The sequence below is a fragment of the Varanus komodoensis genome, unplaced genomic scaffold (genome assembly GCF_004798865.1).
Source record: "Varanus komodoensis strain SLA01 unplaced genomic scaffold, ASM479886v1 scaffold7_1, whole genome shotgun sequence".
Lineage (NCBI taxonomy): Eukaryota > Metazoa > Chordata > Lepidosauria > Squamata > Varanidae > Varanus > Varanus komodoensis.
This window is the reverse complement of record NW_025336479.1, coordinates 11110037-11131415: the sequence shown is the minus strand read 5'-3', so window position 1 is coordinate 11131415 and position 21379 is coordinate 11110037. Positions and strand designations below refer to the sequence as shown.

At 44.4% G+C, this 21379-nt stretch overlaps 1 protein-coding gene across 3 annotated transcripts in view; it reads left to right on the top strand.

The window, feature by feature from the left end:
- The window catches only part of STXBP2 (syntaxin binding protein 2), a 41425-nt gene that overhangs the window by 10070 nt on the left and 9976 nt on the right, over positions 1–21379 (top strand). For all 3 annotated transcript variants that reach the window (XM_044453882.1, XM_044453881.1, XM_044453883.1), the window contains exons 2-8: positions 12962–13011; positions 14109–14190; positions 14541–14617; positions 15057–15135; positions 16019–16122; positions 18111–18259; positions 18651–18735. In XM_044453882.1, the coding sequence (XP_044309817.1) occupies positions 12962–13011; positions 14109–14190; positions 14541–14617; positions 15057–15135; positions 16019–16122; positions 18111–18259; positions 18651–18735 (626 nt within the window). The remainder of the gene's footprint in view (positions 1–12961; positions 13012–14108; positions 14191–14540; positions 14618–15056; positions 15136–16018; positions 16123–18110; positions 18260–18650; positions 18736–21379) is intronic.

Here is a 21379-nt window from a genome sequence, read left to right as displayed (position 1 = left end):
CCCCAGAGGTGGCAGTCAAAGGAAGGCCCCAGATTGTGATCACCGTGCCTGGGTAGATGAATTTCAGGAGAGGCGTTCCATCAGGTATCATGGCCCCAAGCCATGTAGGGCTTTACAGGTCAAGATCAGCACCTTGAATTGGACTCGGGAGCATGTAGGCAACCCTGTACACATGGTCTAGAACTGGTGTTATGTGATCAGACCATCTGATCCCTGTTCTTAGTCTGGCTGCCGCATTTTGCACAAGTTGCAATTTCCAAACTTAGTCTTAAAGGGCAGCCCCATGTAGAGTGCACTACAGTAATCTATTTTAGAGATTACTGGAGCATGGATCACTGATAGCAGGCTATCTTTGTCCAGATAGGAGCATAGATGAGCTACCAGCAAAAGCTAGTAGAAGACACTCTGAGCCGCTGAAGCAACTTGGGCCTCCAGTGACAAAGATGGCTCAAGGAGGTGACCCATCCAGTCAGGACTACCCACCAACAGCATCTCCATCTTCTCTGGATTGAGCTTCAGTTTGGGAGCCTTCAGTCTGTTGTCATAGCCAGGCACCAGTTCACCATGTGCACAGTCTTACCTGCTGAAGATGAGAAGGAGAGAGAGAGCTGCGTGTCATCAGCACATTGATGACAGCATACTCCAAAGCTCCAGATGACCTCAGATTAGTCTGACAGGATTTGTTCTTGGCAAATCCATGTCGGCTTCTCGCAATCACTGCATTGTTTTCAAGTGGTTGCAGACTGAGTGCTTTATAATTGACTGCTCCAGAATTTCCTCAGGGATTGATATCAGACTGACTGGTCTGTAGTCCCCAGAGTTCTCCTTTTCCCATTTTAGAAAATAGGGACAACAGTAGCCCTCCCTCAGTCATCTGGCACTTCATCCGTCCCCCATGATTTCTCAAAGAAAATAGACAATTCTGAGAATTCTTCCAGTTCTTTAATTTTCTTGGATGCAGTTAATCAGGTCCTGGAGATTTGTTCACAGTAATAAGGTGTTTCTTGACTGCCTGTCAGTCTTAATCTGCAATCCTGCCCCTTCAGCTTGTACTTCACCTTTGTCAGAAATGTCTTTCCACCTTCCATTTTTAAAACATTCACTTCCATTTTCAATTAACTGCAGATTATGTACAAATTCAGACAAACTGTGGTTGATCCTAGCTACTGAAATGAGGCAGCTTCAAATCTTGTGTTAGAAAGCTGGTTAATCATAGTTAAGATAACCACAGCTTACAGTAATGCATCATACTGAATTGCAGTTAATCAAAAACAGATGCAAAAGCTTCTCATCTCACTGCAATGTCAGAGGAAGGCAGAGAGAACATGAACCAGAAGCTCACTGCCTTTCTTTCTTGTAACAATAAAGCATACTTTACAGGAACATAGCAACGGATAGCTTGTATTTTTAGCTAATGAAGAAAGATCCTTCTCAGTCCACTTGATAAAATACAGTCTTTCAAGACTCTGGTGGAGGATCCTTGGGCCTGATAACTTCCTGGTGAAGAGTTTATTTATAGTGCTGTATCGCAATAACCATAATCCAGCTTCAGGCAGCAGGATGTCAGTGTGCTTTCCGAAGGCTGGAAAGGAGCTACCTCCCTCTCCCTAATACTATGAATCTAAGCCAATATCTCCATGAAATTGGCCAAGTTAGGGAGAAATGGTAGAGGATTGGAGGTCTTGAAAGATAAGGGGCAGTAATCCTCAGATTGTAGTTAGGATTTGAAGACTGATCAAGTGAAGCTTTACCTGCTGCTTTTTGGATATTGGCAGGTTTCATGAGCTGACCAGATTCTAAGAATTACAAAACTGATGCAGAAGAAAAATGGGCAACACCACAAAAAAGTGGAGAAAATGGAAGTGGGGCAGAGCAGGGTTGTTGACAGGTGCTAAGAAAATAGGATATGGTGTACATCAATTGATGGTTGATGTTGTTTTTAGTCTCTTTTGTGTTAGGTTTATTTAGAATAAAACTTATTTAAAAAGAAAAAGAAAATAGAATATGGCAAGCCCAATGTGAACAATGTATGAAACTCTTATTCAAGGGCAATTTCTGTTTTATGGGTTGGATTGAAACTTGGTCAGATCTAGAGTAGACTGAATAAAATGGATGGATCTTAAAATTTAGGCAGAATAAAAAGCTCTACCTCTCAGCCTGCCATGGGAATCTTTTGTAGGGCATTTTTTTTTTTTTTTTTTTTGCCTAAATATGGACCTGTAAGGACTTTAGTCAACTTACAAACCTATTGATTTCAGTAGGTCTGTTCTAGGTATGACTGAACCTGGATCTCGCCCTCTAGGTTTCGTAGCAATGCCTGTGATAAGGAACACAATAACATGTTCTCCTAACATCTGCTGAAGGGACCTCCACCTGCCACCCCCAAAAATATAAAAAGGGCTGGTGGTAGTTTAGCACTTAAAAGCTTTATCAGGTACTCAGAAATGATAGAACTGCAATCACGATTTTGCTCTACAATCAGCTCTGTTCCAAGAAATGCTGTAGCTTAGATGAATCATGCACATTTATCAAGGTTTTGTGTTACATATGCCCACTCAACCTTTCTTGAGAACACCCAAGAAAGGAGGTTATATTGATTCACTGTATGGCTATTTTTAGACTTTTCAGTGATAATTGGCTTGAGAATTTTCATTGATAATTTAACCAGGATTGACTTTTGTCTAGCTGCATAAAATTTGTTGCTTGTTATATATTCAAGTGGGTAGGATGAACAGTTTCCCTAAGTCACATTCTGGAAATCATTTTGAATTATAATTTGACTAACATAAACTAGATGTAAAGAAATGATGATTGTAGCCTTACTGTTATCAATCTCCATTGAATCTTCCTGCAAACAACAAAAATCTTAACTTTGCTTCTGCACCTTAGTGCAAGGTAGGTATACTGGTGTTATCCAAATGTACAGCTCCTATAATAATTCACTATTGGATATGTTGGCAGGAGTTCATGAGAGTTGTAATCTAAAACATCTGGAGGGCATCGGGTTGTGTAAGCTCGTCAACCCCATGTTGACCTGTGATGCAAATAGCTATATTTCTCTTCTAGATTAATAGTTTCAAATCTTTGGCACCAATTGATGTGGACAGGTGTGATTGCAGGATGTTTCCTTGTAGATTACACAGGGCTAGTGGCTGATCCCTTGGCATTGCTCTCTGCCAACGCTGTTACTGTATTATGAACTCGTCTCATTAGTCTGTAATGCATGTGCAGTGACGCTGATATGATATGGTATTGACGCCGATTCCTCTTTGTACGCCCAGCATTTTTATAGTATAATCCTATGTGTGCGCACTTAGAAGTAAACCCCCCTGAACTGAGTGGTCCCTGCTTCTAGGTAAGTATGTATAGATTGCAGCCTAAACCTGTTTTTGCATCTTTATCTCCAGAGCAGCACTTTCTTTTACTGGCCATAGAGACAGGTTGCCTTTTGAAATTCTTTCTTGTGGCTTTTATATCAATCTACATTTGGATGCTACTTGTTTCTTAGAGATGACTGCTTTTCAAAGATACCAGGTGGAGTTTCTTTCTCCAAGAGTTCTGTAATCTTCCTTGTTGAAAGGCAAGATACGAAATGTTTACTTCAAGAAACCTGGTCCTGTGTGTATTCTTTTAATTAAGGTAACAAGATTGTCTGGACTTTCTCTTCCTGTGAAGGTCACTTTCTGTTACAACTTTACAAGGTCAGGTTTCCCTAGAAGAAGATCTGCACATGTTCACTTATAACACTTTTTTCAACATGTTATTTTTCAAGCATAATTGGCAGTCCGCCACTTTTGTCAGGATGTGATAGCTTTTGTGTGTGCTACCATTCCCATTCCCTGTTTTGGCTTGGGAATATTTATTTGGCTTTTATAACTATTTCTACCAATATCTAACATGTAGGTTCAAAAATATCAGGCACAGAACAGACTTGCAGTGAGGTGGTCATCTGGAGTGAGTAAAAATCATTTTGAAAGGAATAAGCAAATCCGGCACACTAATGTACCACACCATACAGCCATGTGAATTTGTAAAAATCTCCCCTAACTCTGAAAAAGCCAATGACTCTTGATTTTTTATTTGGTTCAGCTTGAAAAACCTCTTCTTATGGCAGGTGCTGCCACCCCTACCCCTACCCATATGCATTCTCTTCATTGCTGTTTTACTGAATTCCTGGTTGAGGGGCAGATGAGTTTGTTAGGTTCCCATCTGCTTAGCAACCAACCTCTGACACTGGCTTCCTAGAACCCTGATTCTGTTGGCCTGTTCTCTGGCACTGATGCCTGCTGGAATTATTGTTCCACAAGAAAGCACTTGCTCTTCAACAAATATAGAACATCTATTTAATTCAGAGTAATTGTTGTTGAATGTCAGCGGCAGAACTAAGCATACTTACTAGAGCATAAGTATCAATTAATTTAGAGGAGCTTCCGTGTAAACACATTTAGAATTGCAATGTAGATATCATAACTTCATGGAGCAAATAAAACCATAAGTCTACCAGTAGTAAGCCCTTTCAGATAAAGCAAAATCAAATTCAGTTCAGGAACATTCTGTTCCAGTACAACAATTTTGACGTTGCAATATCTGAAAATACCCTTGAAAGAAGCTACCATGGTTCCATTCCCCATTAATTATGGGAGCAGTGCCCAAGCTTTGCAGAGAACTTGTCTCCTTTTGGAAATAGCAAGTTAAAGCAGGGTGTTGTGCTGTGACTGACGCTATTAATTTTCAATGTAGAACAAGGCTACATGGCCTTTTCCCCTTATGGAACATGGAGTCCCCAGGAAGTCTGCTACCATCATCCTGACTAGGTCCGGAGCAGCTTAGCTTCAGCAAGATGTCTGTGCCATGTGCCCTGAGACTATGCTGTATGATTAGGCTTAGAGCAGATGCAGAGCTGAAGCTGATTATGCATGAATAGAATTCCTTTCACTCTGGAAGTGCAGTGTAGCTGTTGCACTGCACCTACGCAAGTGCAGCCGTCATTGTTAGAGACATAAGTAGCACAGTGCTGGCTCTCTGGCTAGAAAGTGGGTTCAGTGGGAACCACCCCTATTTTCTCACAAAACCGGTGCAGAGTAGAACTGTTTGGGCCCAGAATATGCTCTCAGGCAGATAAGGCATCCAACATGTTGAAGCTAAGCAAGTGTGGGGCTGGCCTGAGCTTGGAGGGGAGACCACTTGAGGATGGGCATGTGACCACCTTGAGTTCCACAATAGGAGGAAGGTGGGATATAAATATAATAAATAAATAAATTGCCAGACAGCAGTTCAGATTCAGATGAAAGTGGAGATTCAACAGGGTTAGTAGGAGACTAGAAAGCAATTTTGTCATTGCAAGCAAAATGGCATGGAGGTCTTCTGTTACCTCAAGGTTTAAATCAAGACTGTTGCAAAGACTGAACTCTGGCTCAGGAGCAGGCTGTCCATTACATGCAAATGCATGTGTAGCAGGCCCTTTTGGGAACAACCTATTTTAAACACAATACTGGAGGTTTGGAAAGGGGGATGCCATTTCCTAGCCAAACCTTCCAACTGATTTTCCTCTCCAGCTTGCACCATGAAGTTCTATCATGTGTTTAATCATGTTTGGAACCCAGATGAGGGAAGTAATTTATAGGCGGTGGGGAGAATTGCCAAAGTAGAAAGGATGACGTCTGTTATCTATCAGTTCTCTGCCTGGAGTGCCCTCCCCTTCTAATTTTCATCAGAAACTTACCCACATGGGTGTGATGTACAGTTATTTTCTTCCACAAAAACTATTTACTGCCTTTTATCTCTCCAGCCTGGCCTGATTGATTATCCTAAGGGCAGGCTTTGCCCTTGATCGCAGCCACTGTTACTTGTTTAGGGATGCACTTCTGACTCATACAAGCAGCGGGTGTAGGTGGTTAAAATTAAGAGCACGGGTGTAAGACAGATTACGGAAACAATGCCAAAAGTGCTGGACAGAACCTTTCCCAGCCTGGTTTATATTTCATAACAGACCCCTGATGTTCAGAGGGCCATCCAGTGCCTGAAATTGCAATTTGATAAATGGCACTTCTGTACCAAGCCCTCCTAATCTGTCATGATAAGACTTATGGCTTCTGAGCTTCATCTGTGAGCTCCTGGTCCTTTCAGAAGCAAAACCCCATGCTAGGGGGTTTTGTTCTGTTTGGGGACCATATTTCACAGATCATGCAGGATATGCATTAATCACTTGCAGCTTACTGATAAGACTGGAAAATCATCTCTGCCTTAGCTTCTCATTAGCAAAAAGACAGATGCATCAGTAGTTTTATGTCAGAGAAAAGGTAACAGTGAGCCAATAAAACCAAATTATTATTTAACAAGCCTGAGATGCGTAGTCCTAAGAAACTGTATTTCTCAATTGAAATTATAATTAGTAACATATGCCAATATAATTTATTAAATGACTGTTCCTGTAACCTTTTACTAATTAACTGAAGAAATGGGTAAATAGATTTCAAGTCAGGTTCTCAAGTCATAAAGTTGGTCAGTCTATATACGTCCAGTTGTACACGGTTACTTTCAGCGCTTTTAATGTTCATTGTGTCACCAAATGCCTTTTCCCAAGCATGCAGATGAGCCCACCTACCATCCTCACACTACTACTGATGGGCATTGTCCAAAGTGGTTTTATTCTTGACAGAGTCTCTCCGTCCTTCAGCTGCTCTGAGTTTGTTGTCATCTGGTTTGTGTGCAGCCAGGGTCATGATTCATAGACACTCAGTCCACTATTATGGGGCATACGGGGTGTCACTGGTAGTGAGTCCATCCGCAGCTTATCCAGAGCCAGTCCCTGGGCTGTTTCACATGATCACTGCAGTTTAACAAGTTGGTGCACATGTTAGTGGCTGTTGTGAAAATTTAAGTCTCAGTGGGCTGTCACCATGGTGATCGTGCAAGCGCCACAAGAATGACTTGTTGCCATGATCAGCGTGCCACGCACAACCCACGAGCTGTTCCTGACTTGGGAGCAGGGGGCAAGAACCCACTCTGAGCTGGATTCAAATACCATGCTAAACCATGGCAATCACCCACTGCTATCTGAACATTTACAGTGGCTGGCAGCACATGCTACAACCAACTCTGGCTTAAACCAGACCTCATACACTCAAAAACATGTGTTTGCATTTCTTCAGTCTCTGTGCATCTTTCTCTTACTTCACTCACTGCCTTTTCCCTGGGTAGTTGAAATTCTTAACACAATGGCATTTTGAATTTTTGAGAACGGTAGTCTCCATAGGCACCTGCAGCTGAATGAATGCTAAACCAGGACCTGCTTGCTGCTGCCTGTAGGCTCTGCAGGATGGAAAGTATGATTTTTCAGGCCTTAGTAGAACCTTCCCCTCTTTCTTCTGCCACCTAACTTTCAATATTAAAGGTACAGCTTCCACCCACCCTCCCCCAGTGGACCAAAATAAGTAGCTCATTGCTGATTTCCTGCACCTTCTTGTTCAGCTGCTCCTTTCCCAGCAACGGAATCGCTGTGAGATGTGACTGTGTCCACCACTGTGCTTTCAGCAGAGTTATGGCAGAAGAAGCCCTTATTTCTGTCATAACTGACACTGCTTGAAGAGCCCTTACTGATTACTGCAGTGAGCACCATGAGATCCTTGAGTGTCGTTACGTGATGCTGTCCCTGGACTCCTTAATGGCTCTGCTGCACCTGTACACTGCAGGTGAAGGCAAGGAGGGAGAGCATGACTGTCAAGGAGCCTTTTCAGGCTGCTCCAGGGTGATTCAGTGGTCTGTAGGGGAAGCAAGCGTCAGTCTCCACGGTAGGAGAACATGCTGCCATGTTTGCTAGCACGGTGGTGGAGGGACTGGCTGCAGACAGTTGTCATCCATCAGTGGTCTCTCCTGCACACTGAAGTTGTGTGGATGTTGATTCTGAACATAGATGCTTTAGAAATTGCTGGGTTTTGTGGCACTTAGCACATGTCTCAGAGCATCGGAAACCAGGTTTATAATCCCTCATTTGAGCAAGGTAATGCAGAAACCTATATCAGCTTTAAAAACCGGTTTGGACTAACTTTGTACAAATTTGCTTTCAACATTGGATACTCCCACTTAGCTCTGCCTTTGGAATAGGGAAGTTTGCTGAGCGTGAAATCTTCAGAGATGGTGTGTGCTCTGAATGAACTGTGCTTTGCTGATGTTATAAAAGTATGGACAAAAGAGAGAACTTGTGAGTTTTCTGTGAACTGGATATTTTTTGCAAGTGTACATGACAGCTTTTCCTGAGCAAGCTGGGACGTTGTGCAACAGTTTGTGCTTTTACAGCATATTCCTCCAGGTGCTTTTATTTTCTAAAGGGAGATTTCTGGATGCTTACACAGGGTTTTCTGAGTGAAGTCGTGACATGGCTACCTGGAGCTTGCCATTGGCTGGAGCTTGCCATTGGCAGCCAAACTAGCCATGGGCAGATTCTTTAACTCTACACACTGCTCATTCTCAGAGGTCTTTGTGCTTCAGTCATGGCTTATGGCACCATACTGAGTTCCAAGGAGAAGCCAGACAGAAAAATGTTACTACCACAGCTCTACCAGGCTCCCTCAAGAGCGCACTTTTTGCCACACTCTCCGCACTTCTAGTTGTGAAGGAAGTCCTATCACCAGTTGTGACCATCAGTTGCTGCATCCTGCACAACATCTGAAAATCAAGAGGCTCCTGCAGGACAGCCCTGAGCTACCTGGACCAGGGGCTGAAAATGACACCACTGGGTGGGTGATAAGCCACCACCGTTTCCCTTCAATCGAGTATCCAGGTCAGCAACTTGGGAGGAAGCTATAAATACCCATTTGACAATCTCTGCAGCTGTAACACAAACTGGTACCCAAGGAGTCAGAGAGTGGGGCAGGGAGGGATCTCTCTCAAGACCGAGAGATGCTTCAGAGAGCAGAGGGGGAAGAAAAAGAACAAAACAAGCAGCGTGGGCAGGCACAGATAGCCGTGCACTAATAAAAAACTCAGAAGGACATGAACAGCTGTACAAGTTTAATTAGAAATGCAGGCAGATCGCAGTATTCATTGGGAAGAAGGGAACATTTTGCAGCTGGAGCAAGCAAAGGAAACCATGCCACAAACACACAGTGGAGAAATAGTAAAAAGGCTGCTGAGGTGGTGAGGTAGCAAAGGACTGAGGGATGCTGATTCTGCCACAGGTGCCTGGGGTACGTGCAGGAACCATTTGGAAGGCTGGGCTGTGGGAGAGTCACAGGTATCCATAGAAAGCCTGATCTTTTGTTGGTTGCACCGTGGGTTGTGAAAAACCCACACGGTTGCTTACAGGGTGGCTTGGTGTGTTGTGGAAGCATTCCCAGCCTTTCTCCCTCTCCCTCTCCCGTCTCTGTCTGTCTGTCAGCCATATCTGTCATCCCTGCCACTCATCATCCGCTGTGGCCTTCTGCACAGGCTCTCCCTTTCAAGCTTTTGATTGCTGTGGCCTCCTCCTCCTCGAAATATGCATCTGAGGACCAGAATTCTAACAGGGCCTTGCAGAGCCAGCATCAAATTAGGCTTTTGCCTGGAGGCCTCTATGCGCTCTTGTGCCCCAGTTGTAGATGGCTGCAACATGACTCTGGAGGCCTGCAATGAGCAGGGAGCCTGTCACTGCCTTGCTGGCTGCAGGACCACGTTCCTTATGCCCGGGAGCTCTGGGCGCTGACTGAGGCCTCAGCAGCACTGGCCCAGCATCCGCTCTAGCTCTTCTGGATAATGGCATAACTTTTATAGAGTGCCTAAGAGTTATAAAAAACACTCCAAACATCCTGGCTCAGTAAGCGTTGCTCACCCATGTTACAGAGTCGCTGCATTATTATCACCACATTGTATCAGACTGTACATTTGTAATTCGTAGTGTGATTAAGAGGTCTGGGGAGCTCATGGCTGAGCTGCTACTTGAACACAAGACTTCCTTATTCCAGGCTGAGTGGTTTTTCCGGTATGCTGAAGATTTGCTAAAGAAAGCCTGACTCCAGCTTTGATTCCAGTTCTGTACATTGCAGTTTTATCCATCTCTACTTCAGATCCAGCTGCTTTGCTGCTTCTATGGTAATGTGGCGGGGTCTATCCATGCTCTATCTGACTTGGTTTCCCCCAATGCCTCTGAATTGTTTCCACTGTTGTTCTGTCAAAGCTCTGGGATCTCAAAGCCAGATTCCTCCAAAGCGTTTTCCCCTTGTCTCAGCTGCTGGTTTTACTGAATGCTTCACATTCTGTAGTCATAATCTCTACCATTTGAACAAGTATAACCAGTTCTTTTCAATTCTGCCTGTCCTGTTATTTTGCATGCATGCATGCATGCATGTGTGTGGTTTTGGGCTGGGTATTTTAGATATGTAAAGCACCATGAGTATCAAGTAGCTGCAAACAAGGTAGTACTCTTAATTAGCATGTGACAATAGTTCACATGAAACCAAGAAATAAGTACTTTAGTGTTAAGGTTCTTCAACTTTATCCTCCACCAAGTTGCTGTCTGCTGATTAGTCTGTTTCCATGTCTGACTCAGAATCATAGATAAACTCTTTATACTTCTTTTTCTTCTTCCATTGCACATATATCCTGCCTGCCTGCCTTCCTCTTGCAAGGAACCCTGAGAAGTTTAAAAAGTTCTCCTCCATCACCAAAACAAAAACTCCATGAAGTAGATTAGGCAGAGGGGCTGTAACTGGCCCAAAGTCACCCAGTGGGCTTCATAGCTGAGTGGCGAAACATGGAATAGTAGAGTTGGAAGGGGCCAGAAGGCCATCAGGTCCAATCCTCTGCTATTACAAGACACTAAGTTATACTGTCTCCTCTGTCCCAGTCTGTTAACCACTATACCACACTGGCTCTCCGTTACTGAAATGGTTGACGTAGAATGCTTCATCTCATTCCCATCCACTAGTTCAGTTTTGCATGTAGATTTTCAATAAATCATCAATTATCTGGGCATTTCAGGTCAAGCAATTGAGCTGGAATGTAGGAGCTTCCACAGAAGGAGCTTTCTGTTAATCCACAGGAAATGTCCACCATGTGTCCATTTTTGAAGATTGGAGTGAGTTTAGGAGACAGGGCCCTTGGATCTTGTCCCAGTCCTGGGGAAAGACTACAGGGCTGAGTAGAAAGAGGGAGGCGGGGTTTCTGATCTTGGCTCTGGTCATTCTGGAGAGTTCTTTATAGGAAATTAGAGAACTGAAGCTTGCAGAAGAGTATGGATTTTTGTTTTCTGTCATTTTGTGCAAGCTGCTTCCCTACTCAGTAGGTCATTGCTTTTCCCAGAGAATTATTTACCTCAGCTTTTGTCTGTCAGAAGCACTTACCACACAGAGGTTGCTAGAGTACTTTGACCATTCTGTTTTAACCTCTGTTTTGCTTTTAAATCGTCATGTCCCAACCTCAGCCTTTGCCAGCCTGGTCCTCCCAGACAATGCTGTCATTGTCTCAAGCCAGCATGGCCATTGGCAGTAATAGATTAATTGGGCTGCGAGGGAGGGCTGGAGTACAATCAAAGGTGTATTGGGCTTGCAGTTCTCGCCACTGGTGGCTCTCCATCAACTTTGCCCATCCTCTCTGGAAAGTAGTGAGCTTCCTGGTTTGTGATCATTGTTGCCATTAAACAATCCATGCAGTGAGCCCAATTTCTCTCCCACCTCCATCCCCAAAGCACCGTGTTTGGAGAAGCAAACAACACTAACTGTTCCTGGGTTGTTGCCAGAGATCCTTCTGGTTTTAATAGGTTTTTGAGTTACTGATTAAGGAAAGGCAGTGAATGCATATCCTGTTCAGATTAAAGAGTAGAATCTATATCAATCCATAACAGTCCAGTTGCTTGACTTGTGTTATATCCTTAAAATGGTAACGTCATATTATGGGAATTGTCCTATTAAAGCAGATTTCTTTTCCACCTTTCAATAAAATATTTTCAAGGTAGCTCACCAAGTACTGTTAAAACAGCAATAAAACAGTTTAAAATAGCACTTACTCTTTAAAGGCAGCTGAAAACCCATCTAAAAATATTGCTTAAATCATGAAAAATAGGACACTGGATGAGGGGGTAACATTTTATATTGGAGGCATGAACATTAAAAAGGTCCAGGGTAACCTCCAGACAGTGGGGTGTAGTATATCTGTCATCAAGCCCCTGGTGAATTATTTCTTTCCATTATTTGTATGCTGCCCATTTTAAAAGTCCTCTGGATGGTTCAGAGTAAAAGTTAGAAGCATAAATTATGAAACAATACATCTCAACCAGCATCAGAATAAATCCAAGATAAGAAGCCAAAGAGAGGTTACAAGAAGTGCAAACATGCGAAGGCACAAAAACATTTTCATCTGAACCTTTAGATTATGGAGACTGAAGAACTTGAGAAATAAAAAGATCTCCACCTCATACTGGAAAAGCCTACAATATAGGCAACAGGTGAATGTCCCATCTAAGAGGGCATTGCATAACCAGGATGCCACCCCTGTCTATGGTAACACCTGCTTCACTTGATTTGTTAGGGGTACCTGGAGAGTGGCCTATGAAGATGATCTTGAGATCCAAGCAGGTATATTTGGGAGGTAACAGTATCCAAGTAGTATCCAAGTGGGCATGTCATGAGCGGAGCCGGCTGGAGCCTGGGGTCAGACTAGATGGCCCGGGAGGCCCCTTCTGACTCGCTCTGTTTCTATGTTTCTAAGTAGGTCCACATAGGTAGCTTTTCAAATAACCTGAATCTGATACTTCAGCAAGGCTTCACTGTTCCACAACTTTCTTCTGCACCCAAAACCAATAAACAAGAGACAATAAAAATAATTGTTTTATTGTAAACAATAAAGATAGACTTGGCTTACTGGAGCATTCCGAAGATGCCTACACAGGGTGGCAAGAGGCGTCGTTTACCTGACACAGGAATCAACCATTTATTCTGACTGCAGTAGAAGGTACCACATTATTAACCTAGAGCTCTCCTTCACCTTTCAGAGATCCTGAATGATGTCATTCGAAGTATGAAGAAAGAAGGAGAATGGAAGGTGAGTTGTCATGCTCTGTATGTGAGATGAGCTGTACATAGTCCATAGATTTCATATAACTTACAGACATTTATCTAGCCCATTAATAAAAAATCTATTTCTTCACCGTTTTCTGTTATGCATAAAGATAACCTAGCCACAGGGTATTTGTGATTATACCAGGGTGCAGTTATATGAGGCATGTGTTCATTAGGCCTTTCACATCTCTCATTTTGGCAGTTCATAGAGATTCCCATATGTGCTGACATTAGAAAGGTACATGCCAGGTCATCCATGAAATTAGTGGTTGCAGACAGGCCAAAGAGTCTTTGGAATTAGCTTTGCTTCACTGGTTTTACAAGGGTTTACTGTGGCTTATCTAATGCTAACTCCCTTGACTTTTCTTAATCTTCCCCAAAAAGTTTTTTTTTTTAATGGTAATTGTGGGACATTCTATACATTGTTGTTTTTCTAGGTTGCATCTATGAGAAGGAAAGGGAGTGTGTGAACAAGAAGAAAAAAACTAGCTGATACTAACTGAAAAAATAGGTTAGATTGAGAAGTAGATTTGGGAGTTCCCTGCCCCCACATTAGGGAGTTGAGTTCTGAGAACACCCTCTGTGGCTCTCCCATAACCCTGAAGTTATAACACAGTAATAAAAATTTACAGCATGCCTATCTTTAGAATCTTGTAAATTCTAACTAACACATCTTTTATAAGCAAAGTTTATCTTCCAGTATTTCATAGCCAATGCTTTGGGGAATGGAGTTTGAGCCTAAACCTAAACACCTCCATATTAGCTAATCTTGGGCTCACATAAAAATAGGTGGAGTAAGAAATGAAAAGGGATACAGTTCTTTAAGTTCTATCTGCTCAGTTCTGGAAAGCGTCTAATGCCTTGTAATGGAACTGGCTTAATACAGGCTTAATAATTGACTTTATAATTCTAGCACATAGAAAGAGCTGGGATGGGTGAAGGACTAAAAATGTTGAGTCTTCCATGCTGTCTTTTAGTGATGTAAGCATTTTTTAGTGCTTGGGCTCTCCTAAGTTAAAAATGGTTGCTTCTTAAACCATCAGCTCTTCTTCATGTCCACATTTCACTTCAATCCTGCAGGTGCTTATTATGGATCATTCCAGCACACGCATTCTCTCATCCTGTTTTAAGATGTCAGATCTATTGGCTGAAGGGATCACAAGTGAGTGACTTCAACAACATCCTCTTGTGCTCTGTTTATTCTTGTGAGAAGAGGCTCGCATTGCAGTGAAAGATGCTTCCATAGTCTCTCTGACAGTATGTCTCCCTTTGATTCCCATGAGTGATAATATGTCAGTCCAAGCTCAGATGGATCTGCGGGTTGCTGATAGTGCCAACCTAACTGATTTGCAATTTGCTTCTTTTGGCATCTTTGAGCTCATGGCCTGTATTTAGTCCTTATATTTCTTTATTGCCGTCTTCATAACGAAGCCCAGTGTAGCCCTTACGAATTATCCTACTGCATTCTTTCCCAATGACATCTGACATCTGATACGCATTTACTTTCTTCAGTTATCGAAGATATTAACAAGCGCCGAGAACCTCTTCCCAGCCTGGAAGCAATCTATTTGATCAGCCCCATTGACACGGTAGGTTCTTAATCACTGCATCCTTGGAGAGACACTGAACTGGTGAGAACCTCTAAATAGCACTTGATGGCAGAAGAAAAATCTGGTGGTATCTCCCCAGTTGCCCATGTCCCGGCATGGCTCTTTTGAGACTACATCTTATCCCTGGTGTAGCTCTCTGCCAGCTCCTTGGGAAGGAGAAAACTGGTAGGAAGGGCTGTGAGGGGACTGGGGGTGAATGCCATTTGGTGCTGCTTCCTGGAGCCCCTCGGGTTTTACGTAATTCCCATAGGGGAGCCTATTCCTCCCAGAACTCTGTATGATAAAGGAATCCTAGTTTGACTGGGCTATTCACTGTCTATGAGGCCAAGAAAAGGAAACTAGAGGCAGAAACTCGAGTAGGGACAGTAGTTCAGGTATGGGTATTAGCTGCTGCTAACGAACACTTTTCCCTCTACAGTCAGTGCATGCTCTGATAAATGACTTCAAAGGCTCTCCCACCTTCACATACAAGGCTGCCCACGTGTTCTTTACTGAAAGTAAGTCCAAGGTTTGTTCCTGGGTAGATAAGAAGGGCATGTACGGCGTATCATGTGGCAGGAGTGGGCAACTTCTGGCCCTCTGGATGATTTTGCTGCTAATGGTCATCATCCCACATCATTAGCCATCCTGGCCAAGGCCAATGGAGTTACAGGCCAAAACATCTGGAATGCAGTAAGTTGTCCATCCCTACTCCAGAAAGTAAGAGGGTTGAGATATTAGGATACGCCATAATCCCACTGAGATATGTGACTTGGGTATCAGTCTCTGTTTGTTTGCTTATTTGTTCTATTTACATCCCACTCCTTCAGCCAAGATGGCTCTCTGGGCAGGTATCTTTTCACGGAGGTAGATACTTAGCCACTCTGTAGTCCACAGTGCCGTAAATGAGGTTCTACCCACAGATCTTCGGTTGTGGCTCCAAACACAGGCTATCCCTTTATGCAGTTGCTTAAGATACCAGTTGCACAATTTTATGGGTGTTGGCCCCAAAGAGAATGTGAATCTAGAATTATTCCCAAACCTGTCCAGACCCTCCAGTATCATGTGACTTGGTGAGGAAATGTTTCTGTTTGAAGAGCAGGAGGTTTGATTACTAAGCCCCTCTTGTGGGTTTTTTGTGGGGGAACTTTCAAGAACTTTTCACAGGTTGTCTGGACAGGACTGGGAAGCAGGAGAGCCTGACCAGTAGTGCTCACTGTGACCCCAGGCTCTGAGATAGCATGTCAAGCTGGAATCCTTTGTTTCCCATTGTGGTATCTTTTCAGTGTAGTCCTTTTCCCATAAAAAATTTACCGTGTAGCAGGTTAGGTATGTGGTGGGGGTGGGGGGCACTTGTGAGGAGAATGCAGCATAACACTGCCTGTTTGCCTTGACTTTCAGCCTGCCCTGAGCACCTCTTTAATGAGCTTGGCAAATCAAGAATCACCAAAGCCATCAAGACACTCAAGGAAATCAATGTGGCTTTTCTTCCCTATGAGTCACAGGTGAGAAGAAAGCTGAGCGCAGGGTGCAGGCTATTTTTTCCTTTGACCAGACCCCACAGGTGGTAAGACTGGAAGGGTCTTAGCATAATTTTGCATGACGGATATTGCTGCTGCTAAAAACCACAGTCCACTACTGCAGAAGTCCTTATGGGAGGAAAGCAGCAGAGAATTTCTGTAATGATCATACAAAATTTGAGCAGGAGGCCTGTGTGCATCTTGCAAACCATTATAGGACTTTGCTGTGTAGGAGCGTGTGTGTGCACATATGTATGAATGTGTAATGCACCATGACTCTTCCTTGTAGTTATACCCTCGCCCTTATTAAATAACTTAGGGCTGCAGTCCTTCTCTCTGACGTGCCCTCAACTGAGCCAGCTCTCAAAGCATAGGCTCAGCTACCAGGCAGTTGCTGAAGAAGGGTCAGGAAGCTTTTTCACAGTTCTGTAGTAAGTGCTATTAGTGTACAGGCAAGCTAGAGCAAAGGTGGGCAGCCTGAGGCCCTCCAGACATTGTGGAATTCCAGCTTGTAGCCGCCCCAGCCAGCATGGCCAGTCCAACAACATCTGGAAGAACACGGATTTCTCACCCATGGGCTAAAAGGCTCAGGTTTGTGTTCCTCTGCGAAACTCTTTACAACCTTCTCTTGTCCATAAAGTTAGTCAGATTTGCCCGTGATACTTGCCTGGTTTGCCTGATCCTAGAGGGGAAAGAAGCCACAGTGGTTATTTGCCCTCCACCCCATCCATGCATGTGCTGGTCACATACTGGAGAGAAGAATTGCATAATGCCGGTTGTACAGATCTGGGTGGCTTATTAGCCATGGCAACAGGTCCTCCTGGACAGATTCACATGACACAATGAGCTGTGCTGCTGAGGGTAATTATGCTAATTCCCCTGACAAGCAACGGACACATGCCTGGCTTCTTTCTCCTTCCATGATCCTGCAAACCTGGTTATTCACTTCTGCTGTAAATGAAGCAAGTCTTAGTTTGTTCTCAAGTACTTGGCTGCAGGATTTGACTTTGTTTCTTCTGAAAAATTGACTCCTGGCAAATTGTTTATTGTTAAAATAATGAACTAGGAGTCAAAAGCTTACAAACAAAATGGAACTGCGTTTCAGCAGTTGATTCTTCCTACTTTTGTCTGGCAAACTTTCCACCAAACTGTCTTGCACCTGCTGGACTATTACTACTCTTAGTACCTCAAACAAGCAGCTAATTTAGTCTGTCTCGTACTAGGTAGTCCCCTTACAAGTGATGAAGAGGGTCCCAATGAGCAGGCAGAGATATGGCTAATTAGAAACTTCCTTAGAAGTAGAACAAACCTCAGTACGTTAGGCAAATTATAGGCTTCTCCAAGCCAAGAAACAGGCAGCACTTAATGAAATGTTGCCAATCCACAGTTCACAAATAATCATTAGCTTCCACCCCAGTGAAAGTGGTGGGATGACCTTAGTGAAGTGGCTGTTGACAGAGTGATTGAATATACAGTACCTAGGAGATGCCCTGTTGGGCTTACACCCATTGACACTTGCTTGCAGGACAGTGGCCTGGAGTAAGCTATCTCTGGAAATAAAGAAACATAGAAAGAGAGCGAGTCAGAAGGGGTCTCCTGGGTCATCTAGTCTGACCCCCAGCTCCAGCCGCCTCATGGGCTCATGACATGTCCACCATGTGCATGCCCAGCTTGTCCTAGAACACCCTCACCAATGGGGCTTCAGCCACCTCCCATGGGAGCCCATTCCATACCCTGGGGGCCCTAACTGTCAGGAAGTGCTTCCTGGCATCCAAACTGAACTTGGTTCCCTGAGCTTTGCTCCATTGAAATGCATCCTGCCCTCCTCCACAGGGGAAAACAGGTCTCCGACCGCTTCCATGTTTTGCATTTTGTCTGACAACCCCCATGATTTTCTGATATGTTGTTGCAAAAGACTTCAAGGTAGTTTCATGTTCTTTTCCTTTTTCCTACCCTCTCCCCGCCACCCCCAGGTGTACTCCTTGGACAAGCCAGAGAGCTTCCACAATCTCTTCAGTCCGTACTGCAAGGAGGACAAGAACAATCAGCTGGAGAGGATGGCAGAGCAGATTGCCACACTATGCGACACTCTGAAGGAATACCCCTCGATTCGCTATCGGAAGTTCGTGCTGCACATTCTCCACACAATGAGGAGAGGGAGGGGTAGGAGGGGCGGGTAACTTCCTATGAAAAGAGGATGTGGTGTGAATGGAGGCATAATGAACCATGACACTGTCCCAGGAAGGTGGGGAGAGAGGCTTTCACCGGGTCCAGTGGGAAATTGCTTGTATGCCCTTTGTGTGATGAAAAGATGTCCAACAGTAAACCAGGGGGTGTCTGCAGCGACACTGCAGATTTGAGCACTACAGGGTTGGCCACCCTGGTCAGCTATTAGGGTGCCCACTGTAAGATGAGGATGAGGACCAGGATGCTTACCTAGGAGTGCGACGGGTCGGGAGGTGACCAGTGCTGGAGGTGCAGCAACTAAACAGCCTCCTGTTTCTTTATTGTAGTGGCTCTGAAGACTGCTGCTTGTTGGCCCATGCAGTGTTGGCCAAGCTGAATGCCTTCAAAGCAGACAACCCCACCATGGGAGAGGTGAGCAACCCTAGAGTTTCACTAGGCTGCAGTGGATTTCCTGGGTTTTGCAAAGCCACCTGCTCTGGCATCATCTTGGAAGCTCCCTGCAGTGGAAGTTTTGCGAGCAAAGCACGAGTGCAATGACTCCAGAAGAACTCTGGGGGAAACTCCCTTGGTGTGCAGAAGAATGCAGAAGTGATCTTCCTTCAAGCCAGGATGAAAAACAATCAGCTCGTTATGTTAGCTGTGCTGGGATAAGAATGACTAGCCTCCAACTTAATGACAAAGATAGGAATGGATAGTTGGGTATGGAGGCTGGTCATATCTAGGCCCTTGGCTCCTGAAGAGAGAAAACGCCTGGGAAAGTGTCTTTTCCACTAGCTTATTTCATTTAAATGAGTGCCAGGATGTCCTGCCAAACACCCACAATATGCGCTTTTTATGAAGGCTGTCCATGGAAGGGCTCTGCAGATACTGCCTAGTGCTCACTGGTGCTCAGCAAGTCACGTTTCAACTTATACTGAGGACCAAACTTGATGATTCGGGACAGTGTGTGAATAGTCATAGAATCGTAGAATCATGGAACAGTAGAGTTGGAAGGGGCCATGAAGGCCATTGGGTCCAGCCCCCTGCCTTTGCAGGACACCAGGTTGCACCATCCCACTCAGATGGCTGTCTAGTTTCTTTCCGAATGTCTCTAGTGTGGGAGAACCCACTGCCTCTCTGGGCAGCTGGTTCCACTGTCATATCGCTCTGACAGTGAGGGAACTTTTCCTGATGTCCAGCCTGAATCTGGGTTGTCTCAACTTGAACGGATTATTCCATGTCCTACACTCTGACATCAGTCTACCAGTGTCTTGTTAAATGTATTTTAAAAAAAGGAAATGTATCAGTGGGAGGCTATGGACTTGATTGCAGCAGTGGGAAGCATCGACAAATGTGTGTGCATTAGGTCCTTTTCTATAGCCTTTCCACTTGTCAGAATCCTTTTTACCTTCTATGAAATCAAAAGCCTTTCTACTTCCAGAAACTGCTTTCTCCCAGTGGGTGGGAAAGAACTTAAAGAGGCAGATGTTGAAAAAAAAGGCTTCAGGGAAAGGCTTAAGGCAGATACTTTTGTGCATCTCTGCCGCTTCTCTGATCACACTCATAGCTTCCCACTGCTACATCTTGGTCTTAAAAACAGGACAGAGCAAAGTGTCAGGAGACTTCACCTGTCGCTCATGCATCATCTGTTTTGTAAATCAGACATTACATCTTACTGGTCTTCCTTGTCAGAAAACCAGGATATTCTGTCTAAGATCATCTCCAGACAGGGAACTTTCCTTTGGTTTTTGCTTAAGCTTCTGACTGTGCTGTAGCTTTTGAAACAATATCCCAGACTCCAGGAAATGAGAAGGTGGCAGGCCTGGCCTTACTGGTTGCATTAGTTGCTCTTCACAGGAGATATTCCTGTTCCCCTAAAAGAACTTTGCTGGAGAATGCATGTTAACGGAGATGATGGCCAGCATGTTAATTTTAATCACTATGGTAATTCCAAAACTCTGCAGGGTAGGAGAAGAGGGACTCGTGCCCCAGCTGAAGCTGAGGTCACAGACACCAACCAGTTCCCACAACACTAGCAGAGCCACTTTCTCAGCCCCAAACCCTGTTCTCTATCCTCCTCCCTCAGTCCAGCAGTCTTCAAAAGTTTTGGACTACAGCTCCCATCACCACTGAGATTCAGCTGTCTGGGGCTGATGGGAGTTGTGCTCAACATTTGAAAGATGGAAGGTTGAAAAAGAGTATTCTTGAGCAATGCTCTTTGCAGGCAGTAATTTTTAAAAACATATCTGCTAGTAAGCAGTGATTCTTTCTCAGGGAAAGGGAGTTGGTATCCATGGCCAGCAACAATATCTCCTCTGGTGGGTTGCTTTAGGAAGACCATGTGGCTAATTTTGCTTTTGGAATGGCTATAGAAAGTTTGCAGGTAGCAAAAAGAGGAGGAGGAATAGCAGCAGCACCATCCCCACAGCTGCCCTCCTCAAAAATATTGTGAGATAAAGTTAGTTGCTTGACTCAGCTACTTAAGCAGCCATTTCAGTACTCAAGGGCTTCAGGCAGTTGCTCTTGCTGAAGCCCATGGATGTGTCTTCCGCGAGCAATCAAGCAGGCAGTGTGACTTCGGAAGACAGGTGCCTTTCCTTGACTGCACTGAAAGCACCCAAAATGCCCATCTCCCTGCAGTGCTCCTGGATTCACCTGAGAAGAGCACCCACTTCCATAGGGCATGGCTCCATGTTTGTACTGCCATCTGCTGGCCAAAGGCTGCACTGCACCATCTGCTTGCAGGAACAGCCGAAAAGCCATTCCTGGCCTCCTCCTGACCACCTCTGAGCACTGCTGCGAAATGAGGCTCAGTGCTCATAGTCACTGTGTGAACTATGCCATTTAGGAGCGTGGTCTCTTCCGCGCTGCTGTTGCTGCTGCATTCACCGAGCAGAGGGTTTCCTGAACCGAGCACTGATGTTAGCTGGCGTGTTGTCCCAGTGGTCTCCCCGGCACTCCAGCTTCCCATTGTCCCTCATTGTTGAGACAGCACAGCAATGATGTGCTGTGTCCACCCTCCCTGCTGTCATCTTGGCTTTGCCCAGGCTGGCCACTAGTAGGTATCCCAGAAGCT